The sequence below is a fragment of the Dipodomys merriami genome, unplaced genomic scaffold (genome assembly GCF_024711535.1).
Source record: "Dipodomys merriami isolate MVZ:Mamm:240054 unplaced genomic scaffold, mDipMer1.0.p SCAF_16, whole genome shotgun sequence".
Lineage (NCBI taxonomy): Eukaryota > Metazoa > Chordata > Mammalia > Rodentia > Heteromyidae > Dipodomys > Dipodomys merriami.
The window spans coordinates 1,163,136-1,189,987 of record NW_027202937.1 but is presented as its reverse complement, the minus strand read 5'-3'; the positions used below and the strand labels follow the sequence as shown (position 1 = coordinate 1,189,987).

General features: G+C 43.0%; 1 protein-coding gene and 1 long non-coding RNA gene across 3 annotated transcripts in view; one reads left to right on the top strand and one right to left on the bottom strand.

Annotated features, from left to right (window-relative positions):
• On the bottom strand, positions 1-26,852 carry LOC138827999 (uncharacterized). 2 transcript variants are annotated; one of them, XR_011372204.1, is made up of 3 exons: positions 26,754-26,852; positions 14,515-14,600; positions 1-190 (listed from the first exon to the last, which is right to left on the bottom strand). It is a non-coding gene; the product is annotated as an uncharacterized lncRNA (long non-coding RNA). The 2 variants fall into 2 exon arrangements; XR_011372203.1 differs by lacking the exon at positions 1-190 and adding an exon at positions 9,317-10,058.
• The window catches only part of Cd2ap (CD2 associated protein), a 43,385-nt gene continuing 42,806 nt past the window's right edge, over positions 26,274-26,852 (top strand). Inside the window, exon 1 of the mRNA XM_070023574.1 lies at positions 26,274-26,448. Coding sequence (XP_069879675.1) covers positions 26,445-26,448 — 4 coding nt within the window. The 5' untranslated portion in view covers positions 26,274-26,444. The remainder of the gene's footprint in view (positions 26,449-26,852) is intronic.

The window sequence follows — 26,852 nt, the reverse complement described above, 5'->3', positions numbered from 1 at the left end:
AATTTGGTTCACTTGGTCATTTACTGCTGAACAGTTCTGAATGAGTCATTGTCCCGCACTAAGGGGTGGTGAGGTTATCAAAGATAAATTTAACTTGCCTGGTTGAGAAGGAACAAAGTGTTCATAGCTGCACTGGCTCTTTCCAAGTAGTTGTGTTCTGACAGAATAGTGAAGGCAGCATAAAGAAACACTGAAATGCAATAGGGCATGCTTTTAGTGCTGAGGTTAAGAGGATGAACTTCAGAGCCCTGACTGCTGTTTGGAAGTGTGTAGCTTACTCAAACACTCTGACTCAACTTGTTCAAATGTAAAATAAGAATCTTGGTTCTGTCCTGTTGGGTTGTTACAAGAATGATGAAAAAGATAGATTGATAGATAAGATTGAAGGTGATTAGAGAGAAACAGAGAGAGAGAGAGAGAGAGAGAGAGAGAGAGATACTGATGGGTGGATTAAGAGATGCATGGGTAGATGGGTTGATGGATGGATTGAGGGTAGAATGATACTACAGTATGGTAAATGCTAAATGGTTTTAGGATAATTGTTTCTTTGAGTCACTCATGTTTGTTTTGTAAATAGTTATTTTTGTAGAGTGCTATTTTTTAGAGTGACTGCATTAAAGTTTAGTTGACATCAAAGCTGGAACCCTAGTACTTGGTCTTCAGTGACATTTTGCTAATATACATATTTATTACACTATCCTTTCAATTGAATTTGTTGGTTTTTTCCAAAACAATTGGCTCATTTTATTCCTATTTACTGATACATCATATTTCATTTTTGGCAGTAGTAGTGTTTGAACTCAGGACCTCGTATTTGTTAGGCAGGTACTCTAACTTAGCTTTCTTCTTCCCTTAACAGAATTTCTTGGTGGGGCAGGGACAGCTTGGACATCAATCCTCTGCAGTGTGTTTCTTTGGAAAATGTTATGAAGGGCTTTTTCTGGGCTGTGGAGGGAGTCTGTGTACGAATGAATCCTTCCAGCCTGAGATTAGCTGCTTCGTGGTGTCTCCATCGCTGCTTCAGTTTTAGGCTTCATCAGTTGAGTCATCACCTTTAGGTGTTGTTGCAAGACTGAACAAGCCTAAGAGTCAGGAGCCTTGCAATGGACCACAAAGGTTTCCACGGGGGCAGCACCAGCCCCTCCGGAGCACCTGTGTTGGCTGTGCTAGCACTGAAGTCTCCGGAGCCAGGGGCAGCACGCCTCACACTATCACGTGACCCAGGTCCTGGCGGCAGATCCCCTGAGATGCCAATCATTCTTTTTTTTATTTTTGGTTCGGTTGTGGGGCCTGAACTCTGGGCCTGGGTGCTGTCCCTCAGCTCTTCAGCTCAAGGCTAGCGCTCTACCACTTGAGCCACAGCGCCACTTCTGGTTTTTTCTTTTCTTTTTTTTTGCTTATGTGGTGCTGAGGAATCGAACCCAGGGCCTCATGCATGCAAGGCAAGCGCTCTACCACTGAGCCACCTTCCCAGCCCAGCCAATCATTCTTATTATGTTCACATTATGTTTCCACCTACATGAGATTGAGTGCAGCCCTGAGTCCTGTCTGAGAAACGAGGGAGTGGATGTGACAGGCTCCCGGGAGGAAATCATCATCGAAGGATAGAAAAGTAAATGAAAGCAGAGCCTGTGGGAGAACATGTAGTGTGCACGTGTCCAAACTGTGAAGATGAAGGGCAGCTCTACAGACTCCAAGCAGACACCAAAGACGAATGAGAGGAAATGAAATCCAGAGAGACACAAAAAGCCAGAGAAAGACCAAGACTGCATTTGACACGCTTCGTGCCTCTCATCCTAGCTCCTCAGGAATCCGAGATCTGGGAATCATGGTTCAGAGCTAGCCACCGAAGACACATCCAAGAAACTCTTGTCTCCAACTAACCGGCAAAAAAGATGGATATGGAGGCATGGCCCAAGTGGTAGAGCATTAGCCTTGAGGAAAAAGGCTGAGCAAGAGCATGAGGCCTTGTGTTAAAGGCCTAGTCCCAACTGCCTCACAACCTCCCCTCAACCAAAAAAGAAAAAAAAAAAGAAAAAGACTGCATTTGTGCACCTGATAGGCCAGATTTTAGGTGCAGTGTTGGAAAGCTGAACAGCTTTAAAGATAAGCTAAGGAGGGCTGGGCCATGCTCCCACGCCTTCTAGCCTTGTCCCGCCATGTCTGCTGCCTGGTCTAATGTTCTTTGCATGAAGGATCATTTGGAGATTTTCCCATCACCCCACTTAAATCACCTGGGGCTCCCCACGGCCCCCAAGGCACTGTAGAACTCATTAGCCTGGCATTTCTGACTGTCTCCTCAGCGTTTTCCTCCTTCATCTGCTGTCATGTACACTCTGCCTAGGATGATCTCCGTGTCCCTTCTCAGCACGTCCAAATCACTATTTGCCAAGCCAAACCCAGTTCAAATGCCACCCCTTCCGGGAGGACAGCATTTCCCACCCTGAAACACAGTGACTTCTCTTCCTCCTCCTCCTTTACCTTCTTCTCCATCCTCTATATTGCATTATAAATGTTCAGGCATAGATTTTTATTTTCTATAAGAAGGGAGAAGTGCCAGGTGCCGGTGGCTCACACTGTCATCCTAGCTACGCAGGAGGCTGAGATCTGAGGATGGAGGTTCTAAGCCAGTCCAGGCAGGAAAGTCTGTGAGACTCTTATCTCCAATTAACTACCAGAAAACTGGAAGTGGTAGAGCACTAGCCTTGAGCTGAAGAGCTGAGGGACAGAGCCCAGGCCCAGAGTTCAAGCCCCACAACCAAAATAAATAAATAAATAAAAGAATGCTGCCGAAGTTCACTTTGGACAGAATATTTGGCACAGTGCCTTGTATATTATAGGAGTCCAGAATGGTACTAAATAACTACAGAGTGGAATAAAACAACTATCAACACAAGTTTCTGCAGGCCTAGAGCAGGTGAAGGTAGGAGGGTGTGGCAGGAAATGTGCAGGTATCAGATTAGATAAGTAGGATCTGGAATTGCCTTGTCCCACACTGAGAACTTTGAACCCATTGCCGCATGGAACCACGTGTCCTGCAGACCTAATAATACTTGCAGCACAGGGATCTGGGGAGAATTCAGCAAGGTTCTCAAAAGCATCTGGTAGGATTCCTGACCCAGAGGATGCCACTTGAATGATAGCAACTTCTTCACACTTAGCATCTCTAAATCCATGTATTCCTTCCTCAAACAAGAGTATTATGTGATATCACCTATTGCAGAATATGGTTTTTTGGGGTTTTTTTTGGTGGGTCATGGGGCTTGAACTCTGGCCTTGGGTGCTGTCCCTGTGCTCTTCAGCTCAAGGCGAGGGCTCTACTGCTTGAGCCACAGGGCCATTTCCGGTTTTCTAGTGGTTTATTGGAGATAAGTCTCATGGACTTTCCTGCCCTGGCTGGCTTTGAACCGCAATCCTCCGGTCTCAGCCTCCTAAGTATATAGGATTACAGGTGTGAGCCACTGGCACCCACCAGAATACGGTTTTCTATGAGCAAGATATAGTCTGCTCATGGATATCATTTTGCCAACATTGCTCCTAACATTTTAAATATTAAAATATCTCAACTATGACCCAACCAGCTCACAAAATATTATTTGGCATGATCTTGATACAATACTTTTTTCTCTTTTTTTGGTGAATTGTGGGACTTGAACTCAGGGACTGGACCCTGTCCTTGAGCTTTTTGCTCAAAGCTAGTGCTCTACCACAGCCTTACTTCTGATTTTCTGGGTTAGTTGGAGATAAGAGTCTTATGGACTTTCCTGCCTGGGCTGGCTTTGAACCCTGATCCTTAGAACTCAGCCTCTTGAGTAGCTAGGATGACAGGTTTGAGTCACTGGTGCCCAGCCAATACAATACTTTTACTTTGCAATATGTTATTTTATACTTTGACTTATCTTCATTCTGTGGTTAATGAAAACTTTGGGGGCTTTTTAAAAAATAGCAATGTCCCTCCAAGTCACCTGTTCATTTTATACCTCCCTCCCAAATACAAATATTTCCACTTATCTACCATAAATTTCCACTCATTTATTGAAATGCACCATTTCACTTGGCCAATTATCTCTTTTAGCTTTGATTTGAAGACTCCTCTTGAAGCAGGGAGTGGAGGATAAAGGGGGAGAGGGAAGTAATAACTTGAGACATTCTCCTTATCCTTCCTTAATTGCAAAATAAACATCTCCCACAGTGATCTGACTTCAGGGCAGCATCTGTGTCTAGGAAGGGGAAAAGGACAGGGACTGCACTTTGCCTCTGCCAGACAAAGCACATGAGTAATTAAACTTCAACACACTTAGTAACTGAGTAATAGAATTATATTGTACTGAGATCAACCTAAGGGAAAAGGAAAAGGGGGAACATAGCAACCTTTCACATCCTCAAAATGAAATGCACTCTTGTGATTTAATTCAATATTGCATTCTCCCACAAGCAGCATTGCTGAAAAACAAAACTAGCAATAAATACTTGTGCTCTATTGCAAAACTTCTCTTAATAAATGTAGGTTTCTCAGATTCTATGCAGATAGAATTACATCTGTTTTTTTAAGAGGAGAGAGAAACCTATAATATAATCAATGCAATATAAATTTAAAATCTCTTGCTAAGGATTATGAACAACTTCTTCCCAAAGAAGGAACACTGGGACATCATACGTCATCTAGAAATGATGGAGAGGAAGTATTCTTGAAGCCTCCTGTTTTCCTTTATGAAATGGATTAAATATACACAATATGTTCCTCTGTGCCAAAAAAATGTATGTGTTGAAAAATACACAGCAATCAATGTGTATACAATTAGAAGATTAGTAGGCTAGTAGAGGCGGGGATTGGGAGATAAATCATTTTTCTATTTATATAAGACTCAGAAAATCCTTGTAGTGGGAGATCCAGTTATTTAGTTCACAGAGGATAGCTAAAAATAAATCATTTTAACGTCTTAATTTTTATTGGGAGTCTGGGAAGGTAGCTCAGTGGTAGAGTGCTTGCCTTGCATGCTTGAGGCTCTGGGTTCGATTCCTCAGCACCACATAAGCAAAAAAGAAAAAAAGCCGAGGGACAGCGCCCAGGCCCAGAGTTCAGGTCCCACGACCGGACCCAAAACAAAACAAAACAAAAAAAAAAGGGTCATTTAATTTTTATTGGGTGTTGGAATATTTTTAGATTCACTGTACATTTCTCACAGGAGGGGGAAAATGGGGAAGAACAAAATAGGGATGATACTGACCAAGAAGCTTTGTACTCACAACCTGAACTACAGAATTGTAACCCCTTTTACAACTATATAATAATAATAATAGTAATAGGAAGAAGAAGAAGAGGAGGAGGAAGGAGAAGAGGAAGACGAGGAAGACGAGGAAGAGGAAGAAGAGGAAGAAGAAAGGAAAAGAACTATGTAGCTGGTTGGGCATGCTGGTACCTGCCTATAATCCCAGCACTTAGGCTGATGTTGGGAAATGTTTAGTTCATGGCCAGCATGGGATGTATGTATGTATAACTATCTATCTATCTATCTATCTATCTATCTATCTATCTATCTATCTATCTATCTATCTATCTCTCTATCTATCTATCTATCTATAAAGAGAGAGAGCAAAAGAGAGAGAGAGAGAGAGCAAAATAATGTCTCAAAAAAAAAGTCTGAGGACTGAAGATGCAGGTCAGTGATATCACATATGCTTAGCACTCCAAGTTCCTGGCTTGATCTCCAGCACCACAAAAGAAAAAAAAAAGAAGGAAGGAAGGAAGGAAGGAAGGAGGGAGGGAGGGAGGGAGGGAGGGAGGGAAAGAAGGAAGGAAGGAAGGAAGGAAAGAGACTATGCAATATATTATGAAGCTTTTCTATCAGTCAAGATTGTCATTGCCATAGTTATTGAATTAAAAAAGAAATGTGCGTAAGGGCCAATAGACTCAAAGTCCATTTTATTTCTGAGATACCTTCTTTTGAAAAGTAATTTTTCAGTTACGTGTAGGTAATGGTACACCGGGGTTTCGGTTCACCGTGTTGGTGCGTGATACAATGTGTCCTGACAGTGTCAGCCCATGGTTCCCCACCATCTCTCCTAACTCAGGGTATCCAACTACTACTTTTGGACAGGGGTTTAAGATGAAACTGACCCCAAAATAACGTGTCCTTTGTGCAAAGTATAACTAGCAAGGGTCAAAAGCTGAGCCACTTAGCGGCTGACCAGCTGTATATATATTTTTTCTTCGGCTCAGTGCTCATATACCAAAATAAATTTAATCTCATGGCTAAGGTTTGTGAACTACCTGGGGGAGGAGGTGGAGGCAAGCTCTTTTCGATCTCTGTGTTCTAAGAACTGTCGTCACTGAACCATTTCTGTATTAATTCTATGCGGAGCAAGGTAGCTTAGGTTTTAAACCACCGAGGAGACTTGGATAAATTACTGCTGTGATTGTTTCCTTGAGGCAATGATTTTTCTGACCAAACCACTTCTGTCACTTTGAAGTGGTGAAATCTAGCAAGGTAAATGAGACCCTGACCTTGTAAGTGGCATTTGGGGCATCAGAAATATTTGAAAGTGAATCTAAAGTTTCTCATAAGTCCTGAGACTTAAATTCTCTTCTAATACATTGTGTGTATGTGAGTATGTGTGTGTGTCCAAGAAAATCTCACACACACACACACACACACACACACACACACACACACACACACACAAACATTAGGGCTATGGCCAAGGTTTAAGTAGTCAAGTGCTTTCCTCACTAGCCCAACATACTGAATTTCAATTCCAGTTTCATCAAGAAAAAAAATGTTTAAAATCCTACTAGGCACCATTGGCTCACACCTGTTATCCTGGCTACTCAAAAGGCTGAGATCTAAGAATCACAGTTCAAAGTCAGCCAAGGCAGAAAAATACATGAGGCCCTATTTCCAACTAACCAGCCAAAAGTCAGAAGTGGAAGTGTAACTCAAGTAGTAGAATACCAGTCTGAGCAAAACAAAGGACAAGTGAACATGTGTGTGCCTTTACAGGAAGTCTTCCCCAGTGGCTGTAGATTTGGGCTTGAGTTACCATGCCGGCAGTGGCTGGCCAGGTCTTGTAACTCAATCACTAAACACTTGATGTCTTCTGGGAGCCCAGATGGGTGGACACAAACCTGACCTGCCTGCTGACTGTGTTCTGGAGTTCCAAATATACCTGCCACCCACTCATTGGTGAGAAACGATCTCATTGCATCTTCTAAGCAAATCTTATTATTGATGCGAGGCTACTTTGACAAAGGCAAGGAAGGGACAAACCTCCACATGTTCTGTAGTCAGAATATTTTCCCTCACCCATGAACCCCTGGGGTGCTACTCAAGGGGGCGGTGCTGGGGCTCAGTCCTCTCTAGAGACCAGATAATCCACCTAACAGTGTCATTTCTAAAACATCAACAGAATAATCTTTTTATTATTTCCTATACTGCTTAGATATCTGTACATTTTATTATGCACTTTAGGTACACATTGCTATTAAAATATTTTTTTCTTTTTGTATAAATTAATTTGAAAAGCATCTCTCGCTTTCTTTACTGACTTTATCATCCTTCTAATTGTTAGAATTCATTTAAGTACTCAAAATAGTTGTCTGATATCAGAATGTCAGAACAGAAAAAAGACCTATGGTTTTACGCATCTTGAAATGATGTTATAAACACCTAGGATTTTTAAAAAATGAATCTGAAGTCATGGCTCTGCCACTGTATAAATGGAGGCACATTTATAATTCCCGAGCCTCCAATTCATCAATTGTGACATGGGGGCTTTAACAATGCACTTTTCTTTTCTTTTGAGGTGCCAAGCACTGAACCCTGGGCTCTCCCACATGCTGAGCAAGTGCTCTACCTCTGAGATCCAGCCCCTTGCCAAGCACGGACTTATGTCTTGAGAAGTTCAATGCTAGGATTGATGTCCTTTCCATATAGCAAATGTGCAAGGATGATTTTCAGTCATGGTGGGCTCTCAACCCAACTCCCAGGCCTAAACTAGGTCACCAGCTGGGTGCTGGTGGCATGTGCCTGTAATCCTAGCCGCCGGGGAGGAAGGACTGAGGTTCAAGACAGGCTTGGGCAGAAAAGTACAAAAGACCTCCTTGTCAGGGGAGAGCTGGGTGTGTGTACATACACCTGTTATTCTAGCTTGGATGAGAAGGCTAGTTGATGGATACCCAGGCAAGCACCTGGGCAGGAAGTGAGACCCCATTTTAAATATGACCAGCTGAAAATGGCTGAAAGTATGGCCCAGAAGCCCTTAATTTCAAACTCCAGTACTACATCCCCCCACCCCCAAAGGAGGTCATATAAATAATGTTGAATCAATTTATTCAGCCTTACCCTGAAGGTATGTGGTTCTTTCATTTACTAATATGCAAAACCTATGAACACTTCCTGAAGAGAGCATAGGAGCCCGAACTCAAAGTCAAATTGGAGCTATACACAATTCTTTCTCAACAGGAAGTGTCCTCTGGTACTTTTCTGCTAGCTTTTTCTTGTCACCTGACATTTCTATACCCATTAAAAAAAATTAATCTCTGTTTGTTTATCGACAACCACAGCTTTCAGACCTTCACGAAACTCAAATAATGTTTCATTGGGCTGTGTGTTTTGAGGTAGGAGACAGGTGGGTTTAGAGTAATCCTGAGTTGTTGATCGTGATAGATCATATTTTCCAGGTACTTCTGTAGTCCAGAGCCTAACATGATACAGGAAAATAGGAATTGTCTATCGAGATGATATGGGGCATGAGTGTGGTGCCTTCTCATTTTCCCATGTACTCTGCCCCGTTCATAGAAGATATAGCTGCTCTTATCACTTAGCCTGTCAGCTTTGGAAAGGGTCTTGCAGTTCTTTGTGAGTGCACACCAAATCGTCTGGGAAACTTGTTCCAACAATATCCCCAGGTGGTTTGAGTGTGCTGTACAGTCTAACCAGCAAGCACAGTAAAAACTTTCCTGTTTTATTTTTTCAGTGATGGAGATCAAACCTTTGACCTTGAACATGCTGGGGAAGCAAATTGTCTCTGAGCTACATCCTCAGCTCTTGTTCTTTCTTTCTTTCTTTCTTTCTTTTTTTTTTTTGTCAGTCATGGGCTTGAACTCAGGGCCTGGGAGCTGTCCCTCAGCTCTTCAGCTCAAGGCTATCACTCTACAGTTGAGCCACAGCACCACTTCTGCCTTTTTCTGCTTATGTGGTGCTGAGGAATCGAACCCAGGGCCTCATGCATGCAAGGCAAGCACTCTACCACTGAGCCACCTTCCCAGCCCACCAGCTGTTTTTTTAATTTTTTTATTGTTATTATAAAGGTAATACACAGAGGGGTTACAGTTACATAAGTCAGTTAATGAGTACATTTTTTTTTTGGACAATGTCACCCCTTCTTTTGTTCTTTTCAAATTTTTTTTCCCTCCTGGGTTTTTGGAATGGAGTCTCATATAGCTTAGAACACACAATCCTCCCACCTTAGCCTGCTCTTGTGTGCTGGGATTACAGGTGTGCACCACAATGGCCAGCAAGAGTTTATCTTCACATTTTCAGAGCAGTCGGTGAAGAAGGACTAGATTTTTGCTGTCACACTGGAAAAGGACAAAGTACGAGCCTGAGAAACACTCACATCCTGAGCTGTCTGTAGATTCTTGGCCTCCAGAAGTAGCTAACTGCCAACTAAAGGTAGAGTTGAGGCATAGACTGAACTCTACTTGGCAAAAGATGGTGTCAAGTAGAAAATGTGCTTTGGCTAAGTGTCTGTGGCCTGTCTCAGCAGCAAAATCCTGTAATTCAACATTGTTTGCTACAGAATCACTATGAAGGGGTAGTAAGAGGCTTCCCTCGGCATGTGTCCCTGAGTCTCAGGTAAATTCCTCAAGTTCTTTCATAGTATTCTGAAGGTTTCTTTTTTTAATCCGTTCTGTTGTTTTTCTGCTTCGAGTTTCTGAATGAAATATGTGCTTCAACTTGACAAGTAGCCACGTGGTCATTTCTTGCACTCAGTTTTTTTTTGTTGTTGTTGTTGGCATACCGTTGCATTGACAAGGGAGAAAAGGCTTTGCTTTCCTATGTGAAAAAAATTTCATTTGGGAAAATAGGGTAATAATAGTTGCATATTGTAATGCGCAAGGTCCAGTGAACTTGCTTCCTGTTTTTTTTCCCCATCCTCCTTCATCTAAAATATACCATCCTCTCCATAAGGAAGCAGCTGGAGACAATGGGCTTCAGGATTTGAACTCAAGAACTCATTGGCACTCAACCACTACAGCCACACCCCCAGCCTGTGGGAAAGTAATGTGGAGCAGAGGCCTTGAGCCTTACATCAGAGTGAAACCCTCCTACCACAGTGGCTATATCAAGATCTTTCTGCTTGATACTTAGTGCCAACAGCCTACTTTCTGTCATGCCAACTGCAAACAGGCTTTACTGATAGAGCACAATTTTATACCAACCATTACAGGAACAGGAAAATCCCCACCAGCGTTTTCTTCCAGTCACTATTAGAAAAGGGTGAGTCACAGAGTGTAGACTTTCTTTCTCAGGCTGGTGGCCCTCTTCTGCTTCCCCGTTTGCTTGTTTTCCCTGGTTAAAAAGTGGCGATTGCATCTGACACAGGATCTGCAACTCCGTTCATTGTTGGAGTCAGGTTTCTGGTCACGGCTCAGATCTCGGCTGGCAGTGGTTTCTTCCTCCACACCCAGTGAGATCATCAGGGGAGACTCGGGCAGATTTCTACCTGTTCCTGGTTCTAGTCAGTGATTAACTTTTGCAGATCACTTTTCTACTCTGTGTGTGTGTGTGTGTGTGTGTGTGTGTGTGAGAGAGAGAGAGAGAGAGAGAGAGAGAGAGAGAGAGAGAGACAGAGAGACAGAGAGAGAGAGAGAGAGAGAGAGACAGACAGACAGACAGACAGACAGACAGACAGAGACAGAGAGAGAGAAAGAGAGAGAGTACTTAATTCAACTGATGGAACTCTGAATCAGTCGTAAAGAGTAAGTTTCTCAGCCAGTTGTCACTGGCTCAGGCCTGTAATCCAAAAAGCTACTCAGGAGGCTGAGATCTGAGGATTATGGTTTGAAGCCAGTCTATGTATAAAAGTAAGACACTTACCTCCAATTAAACATCAAAAAAAGCAAAAAGTAGAGCTGTACCTCAAGTGGTAGAGTGCTAGCCTTGAGCAAAAAACATTCCAGGCCTTGAGTATAAGCTCCTGGATCTGAACATGCAGGCAGGCAGGTAGGCAGGTAGACACAGACACAGACACAGACACACACACACACACACACACACACACACACACACACACACACACACACACACACACACAGGCAGAGGAAAAGGAAGAGAAAGAGGAAGAGGAAGAGGAAGAGGCAGGAGAAGAAGAATAAAGAGGAACAACAACAACAAGAAGATGATGATTCTCTTCTCTCCATAATCTATCAATTAACAGAAAAGGGAAAGGGAGAGATTCTTCTTGAGACACTTTGCTGTGGTCCCCCAAGGCGGAGCAAACTGTTTTCCATGCTCTCCCTTAGCCTGAGGCCAATTCACTGGCCATCTTATTAGGATCAGCCATCAGTCTCACTTAGAGCTGTATTTTCAGCACACTTTTCAGAGAAAGAGCCTCAGGTAACATCCCTACAATTTCCTCTTGAGAAGTTTACTTTATTTTCTTATTTGTATTTGTATTTTCATTTGGCCAGTCCTGGGACTTGAACTCAGGGCATGAGCACTGTCTCCAAGCTTCTTTTGCTCAAGGCTAGCACTCTACCACTTGAGCCACAGCACCACTTCAGGCTTTTTCTGTGTATGTGGTGCTGAGGAATCAAACCCAGGGATTCATGCATGCTAGACAAGCCCTCTATCACTAAGCCACCTTCCCAGCCCCCTTATTTTTAATTTTTTTTGGTTGTGGGGCCTGGGTGCTGAGCTCTTTTGCTCTAGGCTAGCACTCTACCACTTTGAGCCACAGTTCTACTTCTGGTTTTCTTGGGGTCAATTGGAGGGACGAGTCTCATGGACTTTTCTGCCTGGGCTGGCTTTGAACTGTGATCCTTAGATCTCAGGCTCCTGAGTAGCTATGGTAGGCAGATCTAGTCTGAGTGCACATGGGCTTGTGAGACAGCAGGTATAGTGCAAACTTGCATGACACAGATTTCACAAAAGTGTTTGATGATCATGCACAGCAGCATTTCCCTCATCCTCTCTTGAAATTGTCAGTTCCTTGTTTCAACTGACTCCATAGACTTTAAAAGGACATCTCCAACTCTCAACCCATGTTGCAAAAACTGTTCTCCCTGGTCAAAACAGGGCTTCCTCTGCGTTTCTCTCTTTCTTTAAGTAAAGCATTTTCCTTGGCTCTGTGGCTCAGAATTGTATTTGTTATTACTGAAAAGCTTGCCAGAGTTTAGTAGGTTTAATTTCTGAACCAGAAGGATTGTATTTCTGACTTATGGGAATTCCATCCAAGTGAGTACTTAGACTCTTATTCAAGTAAGAAATGATTGAAAGCAAGAATTTATTACACAAGTCAGTCTTCTTTGCATATATTAATGAACTACTACTACTACTACTACTAAAATATGGGGGAAAGATAAAGCAAAATGTAAGGTCACAAAAATAACAGAAAATTTCAAACTTTAAATGACAGTATTAAAGCTGAATTCTAATTGTTATTTATTACCTCTTCACCTATACTATTCCTTAAATGGACCAGATAGACAACACATTTATGTAAACAGATATTGGTGATTGTAGTACCCTGGTCAGTTATATCAGAAACCTATTTTTTTTTATTACTATCTTAGCATACATAGATTTGTTGTATCCTGTATTATTCTAAAAATCCTGCAGTTCTGAATAGCTAGTCTGTATACAAAATATCAATTTCAAGTTACAAAATGAAAATAAAATGTCCCTCTCACCCTTCTTCCTCTACTTGATTCCTCTGTCCAGCTGTATGGTGGTCTGTACTAGTTTCTTAGATTTCCTTCCAGAAACACAGCTGTGTGTATCATGTATACATACTGTGTGTGTTTCTAGCAAGTACCTTGCTTATTTTGTTCAACATCCATCTCACTCCCCTGAGAGAATATCAAGCTAACAGACAAATCCAAATGTCTATTATAACCAGAGTTCCTGACACGATTTCATTTCCTCTATTCAGCTGGATGGAACCATAGAGTGTCATGTCCCACAGGACAAGCCAAGATCAGAAAGATGAATTTCCCATGTTTTTTCTTTTTCTTTTTTTCTTTTATTTTGGGTCCGGTCGTGGGGCCTGAACTCTGGGCCTGGGCGCTGTCCCTCAGCTCTTCAGCTCAAGGCTGGCACTCTACCACTTGAGCCACAGAGCCACTTCCGGCTTTTTTCTTTTTGCTTATGTCGTGCTGAGGAATTGAACCTAGGGCCTCATGCATTTAAGGTAAGCGCTCTACCACTGAGCCACCTTCCCAGCCCCCCATGTTTTTTCTCATGTGTGAAACCTATACATTGTCATTGTCATCATCATCATCATCATCATCATCATCATCATCATCATCATCATCATCATCATCATCGTGTAAAATTATACTTTTGGGAAGGAGTCTGCTGGAAGGGGCATGAAGAAAGAAGATGACAGAGGTTAATATTATCTAACTGAATTATATATATGTATGAAGGAAACATACTGAAACCCATAAAAACTTTTTAAAAAGCAGAAGAGAGGAGGAAAGTGTGTTAGGATGAGTAATACAGAAGGGATGGATTTGATCAAAGTACATTTTATACATGTCTGTAAGTCTTACAAGGAAACTCCTTTGTAATTTCTACTATCTACTTTTCAGATACATTGTATTGTATGGCACTCAATTTTTTTAAATAATTTTTTGAAAGTAATTACATACATTTCACAGTTCCACAGTACTGTGGGAGAATGATACTTAAAGTCACAAACACATTTTAACCTTCACAAGGCAAACTGTCATTATCATGGTCTGTAATGAACTTGGACAATACAACTGTTTCTTTGACATCGGGTGATATGCACATTTCTTTCCTTTTGCTTAGTGTTAGATGCTCCCTCTTTCTCTCTTATTCCCTCCCTCCCATCGCTGCCCTTGAGCTGTTTGGTTTGTTTTCATCAATGTCCAGTGGCACTTGAGTTTCGAAACAGAGCTAAATGAGGAGAGATTGGGCAGCCAACATCCATTGTGCTGGCGTGGACCACAACACAGGCACAAGGCCAGCAGGAGCACTGCAGTGTTACATTCCCTTTGTCAGAGATGGCCTTTATTGGCTTTTTTGTTTTTGAAACAGGTTTTCTCTATTTTATTTACTTATTTTTTGCCCACAATGACCTCAAACTTAATGATCCTTCTGCCTTGACTTTCTTACTACCCGGGAATACAGGTACATGTCACCTTACATAAACTAAATTGTGGCCATAATGGAGATGATACCCCTTCTGCAGGTATCAGCCGCACTGGAATGACCAGATTCCACAGGTGGCAGCAGGAGGGGCTCCTCCCTGGCTCCTTACCTCTGTGCACATTCTTCCCAGGTGACTTGCGGAGACATAGCTGAACCTAGTTAATTATTCAGTTCACAGTGCTGAGGCTGCTCAACCTGGAATAGATATAATCTCTGTCATTGACTCTTGATAAGATGTACAAATAAGCAGAAACAAAGCCCCTCCCCCTAAAAATGTCCCTCTCCTAAATCTGTGGAAGCTATGAATATGCTATATTACATGACCAAAGACAGCGAGGATAGATTCATGTTGCTAATGTATTCATTTTAAAATGGGGAGGGTTTCCTAGATTGCTCAGGTAGGCCTGACGTCACTGAAAGTAGAAGGAGGTGGAGGCACAGCATGGGCATGTACATCTGTAATTGAGAGGCTGAGGCAGGAGGATTACAACTTCCAGTAGAGCCTAGGCTATATACCAGGACCTTGTCCAAAACATAAAAACAAGAAGATTGGATGGAAGAAAACAGAATAATATTCAGCAGAAGCTTGACCAGCAACATGTAAAATTGTTGGCTTTGAGGACAGAAAAGGGGAAACAAGAATCAAGGGTGTGAGTGGCTTCCAGAAGATAGAGAATAAAATGAATTCTATTTAGAGCAAGAAGAAATGCTAAGAAAGAGTTTGGGAGTCACACTATATCCTTTCCATACCAATGAATGTCTGTAAGATTCTTATTTTTAAAATTTATTATTATCATTTTTTTTCAGTGGATGCTGGGGATGGAATCCAGGGCTTAGAAAGTTGAGCCATGTATGGTGACACACACTTGTAACCCCAGGACTCTAGAGGAAGCTGATTCAAAAGGATTATGAGTTCCAGAATACATAACAAGCTTGAACTTGTCTCAACAAAACAAAATACAACAACAACACTGAAGACCGTTCTATATGCTTTTGAGTAGATAAGCCATTACTTCTGGCAGATTTAGCTCTGGAGAAAGGAAACTGGTAATATTGGTAAGCAATTTTATATTCAAGCAAAGACATTCTGAACAACTGTACTCAGTGCCTAGACACAAGAGAAATAGATTGAGAAAAGGGGCTGAAAAATTGTGCCTGCTCAAAATTCCTTTTAATTGAACCTCTAAAGTTTTAAGAAATTTAGAATCATAATTTTTAAAATGATTATTCTTGCATGCTAAAATTTTAATCTTTGATGGGGATATCCAGCTATGATCAGGACTTCTGATGAAAACTGAACTTAATACCTGATTTGGAATTGAGTCAAAGTATGCATGTGGTGTACTTTTGATGCTCAGCCATGCTTAGGAACCATTTATTTATTGGATCTTTACATATGCAAGAACCTGGATAATCTGTCAATAGAAAGATAAACATCTGTACAGTGTAACACAAGACCATTTAGCAACTTGATGCCTGGCTAGAGCCCTTGTTATGCTCTGACTCACTCAGGGGCAGAGCCCTTTTATAATTCTAAACATATAAAGCAGTTTACATCCTGATGATGAATAATTCGGAGGATTAACATGACTATGTATTAAAGGATCATCACCCAGTGAAAAGCCAGAGTAGGAAGAGTTTGTCAGAGTTTGGGGATGCTATACAGAGTTAAGCATATGAGGACATTTAAAATCAGTAGAATGTGGGCGGCTTCTTTTTCTCAAACATTATGAGACAAAAACAGACAAACAAACTTAAATTGCAGTCTTACACCAAGCACCCTCAAATCAAATCCGGTTATATTACAACTTTACATATAAAAGATGGAGCTGCGCAGTGCAGTTAAGTAGTAGTTTACTCAGCATGCGGGTAGGCTGTGAATCAGTCCACAGTATTGACCGTCCCCCCCAAAAAAATTCCAATATGACATGAATACACACACACACACACACACACACACACACACACACACACACACATGAGTCATCAATAACAGGTTTAAACACTTACACTAGCTTTCTTGGATACATGCTCCTGCTTCACTGTTTCTAGTTACTTTCTTCCATTTCTGATTTCAGAAGTCCCTAAGCTAACCAATACAGGCTGTATTACAGACAATGACTCTTCTCACTATGGTAACAGTTGCTCAAATTGCTTTTCATGGTTATCCTAAAATTAGTTGATTTATGAACATTTTTCCAATGTAGCCAAACTTTCTTTTGCCTTGAACGATGATTTGCTCACAGGTTCCAGTGACTGGGAAGTCTGTATCTTTGGGGAGAGCCATTATTCTGCCTTCCACTTCTCCCATCTTCTACTAAGCTCTTCCACTGCCTAAACTGCAGCTGTCTAGGCAATCAGTTTGCCAGGGCCATTGACATCTCATCCCTCCTCCCTCCTTTGCTTACCTAGGGAAAAGAGGAAAGTATCAAAGAGCAAATAAGCACTTAGAAAACAACTACTTGCATACCTAGAATAGAGCATTCTTAAAAACGAGTGGGAAAATGATAAGTTTGTTATGAAAATTAGCCAAGGATAAAGATTGACAGAGCTGATGATTTGTAGACAAGTAAATAAATAATAATATATAAACAAATAAATATAGATGCAAATATTCTAAATCTCCTAAGACAAATGGAAACAATGAGCTATAATTTCTCTCCTATCCTGTGGACAAAGGTCAAAACATTGCTAACATTCAATTTTGAAGACAGGACAGACTACTGAAGAACAGTAATTAGCATAATTGTTTTGGAAGGCAACTTGGCAACATTTACTCCAACTGCAACTGTGTGGTTTTTGATTTAGTGGCTCCATTTTTAGAGACTAATTTTCACAATCACCAGTGTATTACATCTATGCAAAGATGTTCAGCCAGGTGGTGTGTATGATGTCCCTTCACTCCCCCCCCACCCAAGCCCTACCAACTTGGAAATATTCACATCCTTATTACTATAGAATTTTTGAAGGTAGACCAGTGGAGGGCACCATTTGAAGGAACACCCTAGCATGGATCTATATTTAGTGTTAGGCAGAAAAAGTAAATTGCAGAGCAGTGTGCATAGCATAATTAGGAACTATTTGCATGCTAGGAAATGAGTGAAAGTTTAGTAGATGTAAATCGAACTATTAATAATGGTTGTTCTGCACAAGATTCCTGGGGACGTTGGTCCATTGTTTTACCTATTTCTGTAGTGTTTGAATTTTGTTAGACAAGCATTTAAAATTTTTCAGAAATATAAAATTATGGGTTGTTAAAAAATGTAGGACTAGGGCTGTAGCTCAATGATAGAGTATTTGCCTAGCACCCATGAGGCCTTGGGTTTGAGCTTTTGCACTGCAAAATAAATTTAAATAACATAACAACCCCTCTTAATTGAATGAGAGAATGAATATAAAATGACTTTCAGGCTTTTAGTTGATTGACATTTCTCTCATACTAATTTGTTTAAATTCAAGTTCCTCCTTCTGGAGTTTCTTGCCCCCAAAATGATGTGTCCCCTTGTACTTTCAATTCCTGTCTCCTCTAAGAGTCTGCTCTGTGTTCCTTTCCCTTTCATGTTGGTTCTCAAAAATAGCCACCACGACCCATCAATTAACACTTCCATTTGAGGAAGAGAAATGGAAGGTGAACTTAAGAGACGGAAGTCTGCTAAATGCTTTCGCTTCCTTGGACCTTGGAAACTGCTGATCTTTTAACAGAACTCTAATGTTGGTGATGACAATGTATTTTCATTCTGCAGATGTTTTCCATAATCGGTGAATTAGATTCAGACACTTTTTGTGTATCATGAATCTAAGTGCTTGCTTTTGTTCCTGATGTTAGGTTCAACCTCACATTGGTAGTGACTACTCTTCTCCTTAGCAGGATGCCAGGTACAACCTCATGCTGTAATAACCTGGATGTCCTCATTTTTTGCATACTTTTTGGGGATAGGGTGGTGGTTTTATGGTAGAAAGAGGACACACATGTGAATATAAACACAAATGCATCCAGGTGAGGCTGAGGAAGCCACAGTCACTTGCTCAGGGTAGGCTACTGGGCAGATCTGGCCTGTCCAACATTTTCTTACACCAGCATTTCTTTCTTAGGAAAGCTTACAACCTTGTTAATACATAGGATATATCTATCTTACATATACTTCTCTGACTTTTCTGAAATGATATTTTTAATAGAAATCAAATAAATAAAAGTTAACTTAAAAACATTACTTGCTTAACAGGGATTATTATTTTCACTAAAAATGAGAATGAAACACTCAGGCAAACATTTTAGGTAATCCCATCTTGGCCAGTTAGTTCCAGGAAAGATTTTCCCCAGAGTATTGTATCGTTTATTTATAATTATAGTTCACAGTTGGGTATGGTGGGGCATGCATATAATTCCAGAGTATTGTACCGTTTATTTATAATTATAGCTCACAGTTGGGTATGGCGGGGTGTGCATATAATCCCAGCACTTAGGAACCTTGAGGCAGGAGGATTGAGAATTTGAAGGAAGCCTCAGCTGTACAGCAAAATCTGGTCTCAACAAGGAAAAAACAAATGCTCACTTCACTGAAGTAACAATTCCTTAATTTGACTCTTGGAGATAAAAATAATTTGGGTTCTTTCAAATTTAGTTTTGTTAACTTATTTTTGTAGTGCTAGAGATGGAGGAGCCCAGGGCCTGTGCATGCCAAGTAAATGCTCTGCCACTGACCTACCTCCAGCCCATAGAATATAATTACTGATAATTAACCTTCTGTGAGCCAATAGCTGGAATGAATGTCAAGAGGAGTGGGGCAGTCCCAGACCTCAAGGACTTCACCCACAGAACAGGAAACGAAAGTCGTATGAAAATAGCTATCTTTAGCCGGGCGCTGGTGGCTCACGCCTGTAATCCTAGCTACTCAGGAGGCTGAGATCTGAGGATCGCGGTTCAAAGCCAGCCCGGGCAGGAGAGACCGTGAGACTCCTATCTCCAATAAACCACCAGAAAACCGGAAGTGGCACTGTAGCTCAAGTGGTAGAGTGCTCGCCTTGAGCTGAAGAGCTGAGGGACAGCGCCCAGGCCCAGAGTTCAAGCCCCACGACCGACAAAAAAAAAAAAAAAAAAAAAAGAAAATAGCTATCTTTGCAAAAGAAAACACACCAAATATCCTAGCAAAGGAATACAGAAGGGCAAGTTTCATGAAGACAAGAGAATGTACTCCAGAATTGTGTAGGAGGGCATATAAAAAGAAACAGGGCTGGAATGTGGCTTAGTGGTAGAGTGCTTGCCCAGCATGCATGAAGCCCTGGGTTTGATTCCTCAGTACCACATACACAGAAAATGCTGTAAAGTGCTAACCTTGAGCAAAAGCAGCTCAGGGACAGTGCCCAGGTTCTGAGTTCAAGCCCCAGGACTTGCTAAAAAAGCAAGCAAGCAAGCAAGCAACTAACAAATGATGTACATATATGTGTTACAATAAAAAACCTCCTCTTTTAAAATCCTTGAGCTCCATCAAGGGTAGGAATGGTGTCTCCTTTATCTTTTTCCCCATACAAGCCCAGTACCTGACAGACAGCAGGTCTTCAATGAATGATAAAGGGGAAATAAATTGGCCTTAAGCATTTAGTTGGTTCTGGTCATTTCCTGGCTGGTCCTTACAACTACTGAAGGATGATTCTGTTTTTTTTTTTGTTTGTTTGTTTGTTTTGTTTTTTTTTCTTCTCTTCCTTCTCTTTCAACAAAGGAAGAAATCCCAGCTCAAGAAGGAAACTGATGTAAGATAGGCTGGAATAGCAGCTATGGAATTGGCCTGGAATTTAAGCACTGGCTCTGCCATTTCAGTTTGGTGATCTCAGGCAAGTTAAATAACTGTTTCTTCATCTTTAAAATGGACACAACAGTATTACTAATCATGTTGACCTGGCAGCCATGTCTGATGAGGTATATAAAGGGTTTAGTCTGAGACTAAATATGGTATTAACTGTCATTAAGTTTCTTGCCACTAATAGTGAATGATACTACCTATCTCACTGATTTCAAAGAGATTTCACACTGTTAATATAGAAAGCTTTGTTATAATGGTCCCATTATTCTGTGAAAATGTATTTGGTGATAAGGGAGGGTTAGAAGATCAAAGAGGATACCCAGGAAGGCTTATTAAACCAGACAAACTGGATTGGCAATATGAAGACAGGGTGTAAGTGGAGAGACGTGGTATAAGATACAGAAAGGGGGAGGGAGGAAAGGAAGAGAGAAAAGGATGAGAATATGTTAGAAAGGGAATGTTAGCGCAAGAATAAAATTATCAGGTTAATTCAGATGTTACTTGATGGGGAGAAAGAGGATGAGGCCCATGTCAAAAAAAGCAAAAGGCGATGGGGTGCACAGAAGCCATCTGTGTAGGATGACTCAAGTTTCCCTGATTATAAAATGAAGGTACTGGCAGGGGCCTCAGGGTGGGGAGGCTGAGGCCACTTCAAGTGGCCCTTCCACAGATAAGCAGATCTGAGAAAAGGCAGTTGCTGGCTGAGGAGGTGAGGGCTGAAGTGAGGTAGAGAGGTTCCTATAAAATGTGGTGTGTTTGTGGGAGTGGTAGGACATGGCCTGGAATCTGGCAGGATGGAGTATGAATTCTCAGGTGTAACCAGAGAGAAATGTTTTGGTTTAAAAGCTTCTTGTGTCTTGGCAGGCATTTAATTCTGGGCATCAAAATAATGTCACTGTATACCCAGTAACGTTCCCCCACCTCACAAACATGAGAACAGGTATTTTAAAAGCTTCATTGTCAGATGGGATGTAACTCTTATTGTCATCAGTGCCCTTAAAGAAGTGGAGATCTGATCTGAAATCATGTCCATTTCTTGTTTCAAAAGCAAGAATAGGTAGACAGATGTGTTATGTAATAATTAGATGAGGTTCTTTGTGTGTATGTGTGTGTGTGTTCTATTAGGATAGCTGCAGAAATGCCCTGATGTTGTCCAAGAGACAATAATTATGGACAGAATCCTCTCTCATGAGTTCCTTTGTTTTCATTCAAAAACAATTAGAAAATATCTTAGCTGACTTAGCTGGAAATCACATTCCATGAAGGCAGAGTATGTAGCTGCTGAGATACGGATCTCACAGATCCTAGCATAGGAAGTTATTTCCTATGTTACATTTAAAATTGCTTATGTGAATTTTGTATTAGTAAAAAAAAATTACTACTGTGCTTGATTGAGAATAACGGTGCTGAATCAATGTATTTTTTATTTACCCTTTAAAAAAAACATTACTGAGGCTTGAATTTAAAACCTTGCATTTGGTACGCTCGAGCTGGTATGAACAGAGGGTTTTGCAAGCTTTAATCACATCACAGTGATTGAGCTGATAATTTCCTGCAATGGATTTCTAAATAAAGACTTAACATTGAAGCTATACAAGTTTAAATGTACTGTAAGTTAGCCAAGCCACAACAAGATAACAATAAAACTGCCCAGGAAACCTAATACTTTGGAACTAAGAAAACAACAGCAACAACAAAAAGAATTAGTTGCTTGCAATATTTGAGTGAAACAAATACTTTATAAATGATATTTGTCTTCAATATAATCCTCCTGGTGAAACACTTTTGTTGTTGTTGTTGTTGGTCGTGGGGCTTGAACTCTGGGCTTGGGCGCTGTCCCTGCGCTCTTCAGCTCAAGCCGAGCTCTCTACCGTTTGAGCCACAGTGCCACTTCCAGTTTTCTAGTGGTTTATTGGAGATCAGTCTCACAGACTTTCCTGCCCGGGCTGGCTTTGAACTGTGATCCTCAGATCTCAGCCTCCTGAGTAGCTAGGATTACAGGCATGAGCCACCAGTGCCCGGCTTTGGTGAAACAGTTTTTAACCATATGTTAAGAATATGATGAATTTTAATATAGATATACTCTGCTTAATTTCTAAGAACACTTTAGAAAGGTGTGGTGTTTGGTTACCATCCCGTGGTCCTAAATTGGGTCATTAACATAGAAATTGTAGCACTTCTTTGAAGCCAGGTCAACAGCACTCAGTAGTTAACAGAGGGAGGAAGTGATCAGAATGCTGGCAATTCATTTGTCCTGGAATACAAAAAGTACAAGGACAAATGGATGGCAACAACCCTAATTCAATATAAAGATAACAATGAAAGAAATGAAGCAAAAGTAAAAGATGAGCTAGGTGTAGTAGTGTACACCTCTGATCCCAGTTCAAGAGAGGCCGAGGAAGAAGTATTGAGAGTCTGAGCTCATTCTAGGTTACACAGTGAATCTTTCAGAACAAGGAAGAAGAGAAAATCAAAGATAATGTTTTTAGCTGAAAGAATTTTGAAGCTATATTTAATGAAGCTTTTTTTTCCCTCTCCTGTGACTAATAATTGCTACAGAAGAAGGCTATGTTTTGAGCTGAGGTTACTGTTAGCCAAATGAAAATGTATAAAATACAGACCTATGTATTCTTTGAAGGCTTTTGAAAGGTTGGAAACAAGAGTTGTAAGAAGAGCACTGTGGAACAATTGCTGGTATTTTATGTACTTATGCACAACTGCATGGTTATGTATTATTTTTGTACACTTAGAAGTGAGTACAGGGCTGGGAAGGTGGCTCAGTGGTACAGCACTTGCCTTGCATGCTCAAGGCCCTGGGTTCGATTCCTCAGCACCACATAAGAAAAAAGCCGGAAGTGGCGCTGTGGCTCAAGTGGTAGAGTGCAGCTTTGAGCTGAAGAGCTGAGGAACAGGCCCAGGCCCAGAGTTCAGGCCCCACGACTGGACCCCCCACCCCCAAAAAAAAAATGAGTCCAAAGGAGTTCCATTGACCATCTTTGGAAGACAGTACCTTTGGAATGTGATTCTTTTCCCAACCTCTGTATGGGTCCTATTTCTGATCTTTGCATTTTTTAAATTTATTTTTTTATTTTATTTTTTTACAGTCATGGAGTTTGAGCTCACAGACTTGAGCTTACTAGGCAGGTGCTCTAACACCATATCCTCATGTCTTTCTGTTGTATGAGCCAACACTGGATGCTTACCTCAACAGGATAAGGGTTTCTAAGTTGCTAATTTTAATTTTTAAAATTCTCACACACAGGGGCTGGGAAGGTGGCTCAGTGGTAGAGCGCTTGCCTTGCATGCATGAGGCCCTGGGTTCGATTCCTCAGCACCACATAAGCACACAAAGCTGGAAGTGGCGCTGTGGCTCAAATGGTAGAGCGCTAGCCTTGAGCTGAAGAGCTGAGGGACAGCACCCAAGCCCAGAGTTCAGGCTCCACGACCGGACCCCCCCCAAAAAAATAATTCTCAAACACATATAGTTCATTATGGAGATAAAGCAGATTTTGGAATTTCTAGGACAGAATAGCAAATATTTCTTTAATCACATTGTCAGATCATGCAACTTACATCTGATTAACATGTTCAGCTTACCTATTTGACCTCTGCCTTCAGTTGTTAAAAACTTTAATATGAATTATATATAAAATCTGAGTAACCAAATTATTTTATATATTATATAACTACTTTCAAATGTGATTTTATTGTCAAAAGCACAATTCCCATTTTTGTTTTCCTTAACCTTTCTTCAATTTTTTTTTTGTCAGTTATTGGCCTGAACTCGGCCTGGGCGCTATCCCTCAGCTCTTCAGCTCAAGGCTAGTGCTCGACCACTTGAGCCACAGCGCCACTTCTGGCTTTTTCTGCTTATGTGGTGCTGAGGAATTGAACCCAGGGCCTCATGCATGCAAGGCAAGCACTCTACCACTAGCCACCTTCCCAGCCCCCCTTTCTTCAATTCTTATTGTCCTTCCTTTAGAAATTTAGGGTTCTAGGAATCTAGGAAGTTTGTCTTTTCCAACAGGTGTTTATTTTCCCTTGTTTCCTGAAACATGTCGTTTTATGCTTTCCAGCTTTCTCACTTTCCCAATCTTAGTCTACCTTTTTTCGTTTTCTTTTTCTTTTTTCTCCTTCTCTCTAATAAGACAGGATTTTGTTGCATTGCCCAGTTTGGCCCGAATTGTCCAGCTCAAAGGATCTTCCTGCCCCAGCCCCCCAAGCAGCAACTGGAACTACAGTTATGTGCCATTTCTCAGGCTGTCTACTCTTCTATAGGCTGCTTGAGTTACACAGATTTCTTAAAGGCTTAGGGATATTTGAGTGCATATGCATCTCTGCTTAGTTCTAAACGGCTTAGTTCTAGGGGAATGCTTTCAGACTGCTTCCAAGACTTAATCAATTCAGTTTCTTGCCCAAAGCTATGTATTTTCCTTTAATTCTCATGGATTTGACTTTCTCTGCTTGATACTTGGCTTTTTATTAAATTTCTGTTCATGTTGCATCTTCTAGTTAGCCTGCAATCATTAAGGAGATGCAGTTATTTTTTTTTTTTCCTTTTTAATTTACTCCTAAGGGGACAACAATGAACTCAACACTTGCAAATGTTGGGTAGAAAGGAACTGTGGCTGCAATTTCAATGCTAAGCAACTAGCCTGTGGTGGTGGCACAAGCCAGCAACAGCTAGGCAAGGGGAAGAAGGGGATCAATAGTTCAGTACTACACAAACAGCGTTCATGTTTAGTGTGCATAATCTATATGTTCCTTTTTTCCTTCTGGCTTTTGGATCTCATAAGCCTCATTAAAAAAAAAACATTATATTAACTTATTGTGTGCGTGTGCCAGTTTGAGAGCTTGAGCTCCGCCCCTGAAGCTCTTGCTTGACTTTTCCACTGAAGGCTGGCCAGTTGAGCCATCCTTCCACTTCTGGCTTTTTTTTTTTTTTGGCTGGTTCATTGGAGCTAAGAATTTTTGAACGCTTATTCTCAGATCTCGGCATCATGAGCAGCTAGGATTACAGGCCTGAACCACTAGTGTCTGGCTATATTAAAAATAAGTAATAAAGGGTGACACTGATGTATTCATAAACTTGTTAAATGGCAACCTCTTTTTAGACCTACTGAGTAAAAAAAAAAAATAAAGGAGGAATTGGAATATGGCAGAAGCAGGTTTACAGGAAAGGGGGAACTGACAGATACGCTCACAAGATTATCGCTCTGTACGGTGCAGACTCGAGCCAGGTGGACCTATCCACATCCCCCCCAGCCCCAGGTCGTGGTTCGAAAGGGGGCGGGCAGTTCTGGTGATGGACGAGGGAGAACTCAGGGATAAGCACTCTCCGACACCCCAGACACAACAGCACTGGCCAAGGAACTGGTCGGCACGAGAAGGGAGGACACACACTGGTTGCACTGGCATCTGTTCGGAGCGAGAGGAATCGATCACCCCAGGCCCTCGGCTCCACCGCTATAAACGCAGAAGGGCCTCGGGTCGGTCTCCCGCTAACCAGCGCCCCGGGCCCGCCGCCGGCTTCGAGGTGGACATGGCGGCCCGGCGCGCCCGTCCTCCCGGCCGCCCCTTCACCTCCCGGTTTCCCGCGGCCGCTAGGGACAAACCCAGGCTCATGCACCGCTATAGTAGCCGAGTCCGGGCCCCAGCCCCGCGGTCCGGCACCTGGGCGGGGAGAAGGAAGGAGAGCGCCGCCGCCGCCGCGCACGGCCGCCGCCTCCGCCCGCGCGCCGCACCTGGGCGCCCGGCCGTGACGTCACAGCACCTGGCGCCAGCCGAGGGGGCGGGGTCGGGAGGGCGAGGGAGTTCTCGCGAGAGCTTCCTCCGTTCCCAGCGCCCGGGCCCAGCTCTCCGCACCGTCGGGGCTGGAGCCGCGTCGGACCTGGGCGTCGCGTTCCGTGGGAGCGGCGAGGGCCGAGCTCCGGGGTGGGCGCGGACGGCCGGAGCGCAGCCGCGGGGCTCGAGGCCGCTCCGTCAGCGACTCCGCCGGCGGCGGCGTGCGGGCGTGCGGGCGGGGCGTCCCGCCGCCGTGGCTCCGGCGGAGGCCGAGCGCGGGGAGCCGCGGCCGCGTCGTCGGCCGGGCCCGGCCGGGGGGCGTCGCGGGCGGATGGAGGCCCCTCCTCGCCCCGCCTGATCGGGAGGGGCGGGCGCAGCGCAGCGCGGGGCCCGCCTCCCGCCCAGGAGCCTCGGGAGGAGCGGCGGGCGCCGGGCTGGTCCCCGCCGGAGCCCCAGCATGGGTAAGACTCTCGGGGTGCGGCGCGGGCCAGGGGGGCCGAGGCCTCCGTGAGGGTGGGCCGGGGGCCCGCGGGGTCGCGGCCTCCGTGGGGGTCGGGGATGGCCGCCCTGCCTTCCACCTGGCCCTTCGGGCGGAGCGAGGGCTCGGGGCGCCTCGTCCCGCCGTGTCCGGCCGGGCTCTCGGGGAACGTCGGAGGGGGGCGCCCGGGCGTCCGTCCTCCCCCCACCCCCCCCCCCCAGCTCCGCGCCCCACGGCCGGGCTGGAAGTCCGTCCCGAGCCGCCCTCCCGGGCCACCGCGCAGCTTACCCCCGAAGCGCGGGTCCGCGGGGCTGCGGGGGGCGTCGTGGAGCTGGAGCTTTCCCGGGCGTGGGATCGCGTTTGCAGCTGTGCACACGCGCGCAGGGC